Consider the following 5738-nt stretch of genomic DNA (forward strand, 5'->3'; position numbering starts at 1 on the left):
TACCGCGGCCGCCCTGGGCTGAGGCGCCTCACGCCCGGCGCCGCCAAGTCAACCCAGGCTGGCCCCGGGGGGAACCGAGCACGGCCCGGCGCCGGCCCGGCGACAGCAGCCGGGACTAGGGGACCTGCCCGCCCGGGGGCGGCGGGGGGGAGGGGCAGCCCGCGGGAACGCCCCCGCCGCGGTCAGCGGCGCGACGTCACGGGCGGGGCGGGGCCCCACGTGCTGCCCCGCCCCCCCGCAGGGCCCGCGAGAGCTCTGTTGCCTGGCAGCGGCGCGGCGTGACGTCACGGCAGCGCGACTGCCGCCCGCCTTCCCCGCGCCGGAAGGGGCTTGTCGCCGCGGTGACGTCGCTGCTTCCTTCTTTCGCAGCCCGGCCGGAGCACAGGTAGGAGCGCGGCTGCCGCGTCCCCCATCCGCCGCCATCCGCCCCTCGGTCGCGGCGTGGCCCCGCTGGCGCTCGCCCCGGCGCTGCCCCGTGGGCCCCGGGCGGGCCAGCGCGCGGCTTGGGGGTGCGCGGGCCACGGCCTGCTGCGGCCGGGCCGGGCGTTAACGGTGGCGGGGTGGGGGAAGGGGTGTGTGTAGCGCTGGCTCGCGCCGCCGCTAACGGCGGGCGTCGCGCGCTGCCCTCCTCCCGCAGGGCGCCATGGGCCGCGTGATCCGGGGCCAGAGGAAGGGCGCGGGGTCCGTGTTCCGCGCCCACGTGAAGCACAGGAAGGGCCCGGCCAAGCTCCGCGCCGTCGACTTCGCCGAGCGGCACGGGTACATCAAGGGCATCGTCAAGGTAGGGGCTGCCGGGGCCTGCCCGGGGGGGGCGGGGGGCGGCTGGAGGGGCCCTCGGCGGCCTCGGCATCGAGCGCCTGGGCCCTGCGGTACCTGGCCCCCTGCATCCCGCGGGTGTCCGGGACCTGCAGTTCCGGCAGCTGCGCCGAAAGGCGTTCGGGCTGTGCCTCGTTCAGGCTTCTCATGCCCTGCTGAGCCAGCCGTGTTCCCTGGAAAGCCAAACGGCGTTGGGTTTGTGACAGCGCTCAGATAAAGAAGCTGGCAGCACGTGCGATTTTCTGTCAGAGCTTTACGAATGTAGGAATATCGGCGTGCTTTGATATTGCCTAAGGATGCCCTGTACCTCATGAAACGGGGCTGGGGGGAATTGTCCGCATAATTGATTGCATCTTTAAAAATAAAAATCGATTTTTCTAAACTGTTAAGTAGTATCTTGTCATCTCAACCCTGAGTGGTGGGGGCAGGGGGTAAGGCAGTACTTGTGTTTGGGGGATGATACGGTGTTTCAGGCGTCCTGTAGGTAGTTTTTGGGTGTCGGTGACTTAGACTGCAAACAGTGCCACTGGCTACCTGGCTAGATATTCTGCACGCCTTAGCTGTCTCTTCAGTTTTTTAGAGCAAGCTCATTTTCAGGCCATAGAGGGAACTTTCTTCACACTTGGCATAATTGATTATAAAACCGAGATAGGTAATTTTGACTAAATTTACACATGGGGGATTTGCCTGACAGGGTTGGAAACAGCAGAAAAACCATTAATACTGGACACCAACAACATCTGAGCTTTCCTGGAAAATGGACACATCCTAAAGTGCTATGATTACTTGGCTGTAGTCTGAGTATGTGGTTTTGTATTGGAATCTCAGGCAGAGTTGACACATTTTTCCAAGAGGAAAAATCTGTGCTTCCTCATTTAGGGGCTTATATAACTTAAATGTAGTAAATACCAAAAGATTAGAAATGCTTCCATTCTAAAAAAACACGTAGAGAAATCATTGCTTATGTCCAACTTTGTCTCTGCCCCAGGGTGATTGGGCAGCTAGTGAAAGTGAATTTCTTAGCATGGAGACATCTGACATCCACACAGTGTCGGGAATAAAACAGTTCAGACATGGGTAGTTTTAAGCAGCACACTTAACCGGAGTAGTTACTGTTTTCTGATACAGATACTTGAGGTTGTATTCTTAGAAATGTGAATTTTCAACTCATTCATGTAGGAGAAATCAAAATCCCTCTAGAAGGGAGTATCCTCCTGAGGATTATGTAGTAGTAATAATTTTTCTAGTTCTTTGATTTCTGCAGAACCCATGACAAGTGCCATATCCTGCTCTAAAGCACATCTGTGTCCCAACAGGATATCATCCATGATCCTGGCCGAGGTGCTCCCCTTGCCAAGATTGCCTTCCGTGACCCATACAGGTTTAAGAAAAGAACTGAGCTGTTCATTGCTGCTGAGGGTATTCATACCGGTCAGTTTGTTTACTGTGGCAAGAAAGGTGAGTCAAGACAAAGTGCGTTGCCTGAGCAGTTTCAGAATGCTAAAGCAGATGTCGTAATACCTGAAGTTGGGGATGCTTAAGTACAGTTGCGAGCCATCACAAAGCAGCAGCTTCCACTAGCTTTAAGCAAACCTGGGTTTCCTTCTTGGAGACTGCAGTCTCCTTATGCAGCCTGTTTTGATTAACAAGCCTAACTGGGATTTTTGTCAAGTGTTTGGATTGTTCTATCTCAGAGCCTTGTTTTGCCCACCTTTCTGTTACAATGAATGTGAAACTCCAGTTTCAAGTCAAACAATAAAAAGTGCCTGTGCGCGTTGCTGCTGAAGCCCTTATGCAGTGCCCTTCCGTGCACAGAGGCCCATGTTAGATAGAGTTGTACTGCAAGAGCTGGAATGAGGCTGCTGATGCTCTGATTGTTCTTTGCAGCTCAGCTGAACATCGGCAATGTTCTGCCTGTTGGCACCATGCCGGAAGGCACCATTGTCTGCTGCCTTGAGGAGAAACCTGGTGACCGTGGAAAGCTGGCCCGTGCTTCTGGAAACTACGCCACTGTTATCTCTCATAACCCTGAAACAAAGAAAACCAGAGTGAAGCTGCCTTCTGGCTCCAAGAAAGTGATTTCTTCTGCAAACAGAGCTGTTGTTGGTAAGGAGTGACAACCATGACCTTGTCAGTGAGTTTACATGCTGCTAAAGCAAGCTTTCTAACAAGGCCCTAGTTTCTAATGCTGTCTTGAAAATAGCACCATTTACAGACTGGACCAAGGATTGTGCACAGGTACAAGACACTTTACAGTTTTTTCAGTACATACATACATGTTATGCCTGTATTACTTTTTGTTAATGGTAACTTAAATTTGGAGGTGGTTTGACCTAGTGAGAGGACAGAAAAGTAGTTGCTCTTTGTCCTCAAGCTGTAATGGAATTGCTCAGCCTATAAAATCTGCAGTCCTTGGGGAAGAGCTTAGGCAGAAAACGCATTGATGGTTTCCTGCTTCTGATACATTTGAGTCTGAAGCGGTGTTGCTGGAGGTGGTGTCAGCTGGGCGAAGTATTCCAGAAGATCTGACACAGAATGGAAATAGCATTGTCAAAAAGCGGAGGGTTTACCAGGTTTGTTGTACACTTGACTGGCAGCTGAGAAGGGTGTTGTACTCAGTCAGCCAGTGACACTAGCCTACCTCTGAAAAGAAAGACACCAGAGGGAGTAATGTCTGGTCTCACTCTAGTAAGATTGACTAAACAAATAACGAAATAACTAGGTGTTCAAGTTGTCGAAAATCCCTGAGCTCTTTCAATTCATACTTTCTTTAGCTGAAAACTTGTTAATGTTACCCTAGAAATTTTAGCAATAAAACTGGTAATGCTTTAGAAAGTGTTAAGCTCAATCCTGTATGTATGTATGATGGAGAAACTAATTAAAGTATGGGTCCCCTTGCAGACCACTTAGGTGTGGCTAGTAGCTTGAGTCGAATGTCACTGTTGGGGTTGGCTGGAAAATACTAGCTGGGATTGATTGAGATGGGTCTGAAGCTTATTCTTAGAACCTGAATATTAATGAAAATTAGCCTTGTTCTTGAACACCTTTTGCACTCTTGTTTGTTGTATTTGTGGTTAACCATTCCTGCAATTGTTTCAGGAATTGTTGCTGGTGGAGGTCGTATTGACAAGCCCATCCTGAAGGCTGGCCGTGCCTATCACAAATACAAGGCAAAGAGAAACTGCTGGCCACGTGTCCGTGGTGTGGCCATGAATGTGAGTTTATTTTCAATTAGAGTTTTCACTCTTTCTTTTTTTTATGGTTTAGAAAGGTTTTGTTTGATATGGGGAGGAGTCTGGCATGTATCTGGAAAGAAAGCTTCACAGATTACCCTGTTGTTGCATATTTAATTAGGGTAGGTAGCAGTACTTTAATTACTGCACTGTATGAAAAATGAAGCAGTTAAATTTTCTTGTTCCCTTAAATCGGTTTGTTGTTGTTAAATGTTATTACTCATCTCTGTTGTTAATTATATTGAGGACTTGCTTTCCTTTTCCACAGCCTGTAGAACATCCCTTTGGAGGTGGTAACCATCAGCACATTGGCAAGCCTTCAACCATCAGGAGAGATGCGCCTGCTGGTCGCAAAGTCGGTCTCATTGCTGCCCGTCGTACAGGTAGACTGCGGGGCACAAAGACTGTGCAGGAAAAGGAGAACTAAAGACCCAGTATGGAGTTTACAGAATAAATTTTTAAAACGGAGCTTGTGTGAAGTTCAAGTTATCTGTTGCTGAAGCATGGCTAAGGTAGGGATGATACTCAACAGAGGAAGCTGTGAGTGGAGATGAAGTGTTTTCCTGCCCCCTTGCTCTTGAGAGGAAAAGTTTCTTTCCCTTAAGGTGCAGGGGTGGCTCACATAGAGCAGTTAAAATAATGCCAGTGATCCTGAAATGCCTGTACCAGACCACCACGAACGCACATGACCTTACACTGATGGGATTCCAGTGGAATGCTGAGCAGGAAGAAAATCTTATTTTCTGTATCCACCCTCAAAACTAACACCATAGCTGGCCACACATAGATAGAGAGGAAAAGGTCATTTAAAAAACCCAATCAGCCACACACCTTGAAGAAAGGCACTAGATCTCATTTGGGAAAAATCTAAAAAAGCAAGGGCAAGTTTTGTTTCTGTTTATATACCCCCAGTACCGTTCATGTTCTCATGTTTTTGCTATGAGATCAGAAGCTCTTGCTTATGTGCCCATATTCTGACTTGGATCTAAATTTAACACTCCTCCCAAGCAGTATCAGAAGAACAGCTGAAGTATTTAATGTTCAAATTAATACCTTGACAAGAGCCCAGATAAAGAAAGTTGTCCAGTATGTCAAATACAGTAGAAGTTTCTTCGTGTGAGAGCTGTAGTCTCAGGCTGTTGGTACAAAGAACTTCCAGAACAAGTTGCATTAAATGTGCGTGAAGGACTCGCAGGAACCAGGGGTTTCCAATTACACTTGGAATTGTTGACTCCATGTCTTTTCTAGGGAAGGAGATTCTTAACGGACACTTGCCACCTCCATTGCTGGTCCCAGGCTCTGACAGTAGCCTGCAGACTATCAGGTGGAGTTACGGTGAGAAATCTAGAGGTACAGAATAATTGCAGAAATAAATATCATACAGGGCTGAAGGCAGCTACAATACATTTAATGCAAATGTACAGGATGCAATGCTAAAAGTATCTGTAAAAAAAAATCTGTAAAAACAAACAGTAGTATGTGGCTTTTGAAGATTTGAGTCCATTCACCAGACAAGAACAATTGCTTGTGTTGCAAAAAGTAACTGTTAATTAAAGTACAGTCTCCTTTTACGGACTTGGCTATGAATGGGAGGCTTATCATTGTTTACATCCTGTAGGCCTGAATGCACACAACACGTTCTAACTGCCCTTTCAGAAAGATCTACCTGGAAAAGAAAGCCAGGGTTGT

General features: G+C 48.6%; 1 protein-coding gene across 1 annotated transcript; it reads left to right on the plus strand.

Annotated features, from left to right (window-relative positions):
- Positions 1-279: 279 nt before the first annotated feature.
- Positions 280-4517, plus strand: RPL8 (ribosomal protein L8). The gene is made up of 6 exons (XM_055702284.1): positions 280-385; positions 638-781; positions 2133-2274; positions 2704-2922; positions 3916-4031; positions 4318-4517. The coding sequence occupies exons 2-6, from the start codon at positions 644-646 to the stop codon at positions 4474-4476; spliced, it is 774 nt and encodes a 257-aa protein (XP_055558259.1). The 5' UTR covers positions 280-385; positions 638-643; the 3' UTR covers positions 4477-4517.
- The last annotated feature ends 1221 nt before the right edge of the window (positions 4518-5738 follow it).

This window comes from Falco cherrug, chromosome 2 (assembly GCF_023634085.1).
Source record: "Falco cherrug isolate bFalChe1 chromosome 2, bFalChe1.pri, whole genome shotgun sequence".
Lineage (NCBI taxonomy): Eukaryota > Metazoa > Chordata > Aves > Falconiformes > Falconidae > Falco > Falco cherrug.

Coding starts and splice junctions, on each gene's coding strand:
- RPL8 (XM_055702284.1), top strand. CDS start 644: ATGGGCCGCGTGATCCGGGGCCAGAGGAAGGGCGCGGGGTCCGTGTTC. Junction 782..2,132: donor ACATCAAGGGCATCGTCAAG/GTAGGGGCTGCC, acceptor GTGTCCCAACAG/GATATCATCCATGATCCTGG. Junction 2,275..2,703: donor TGTTTACTGTGGCAAGAAAG/GTGAGTCAAGAC, acceptor TGTTCTTTGCAG/CTCAGCTGAACATCGGCAAT.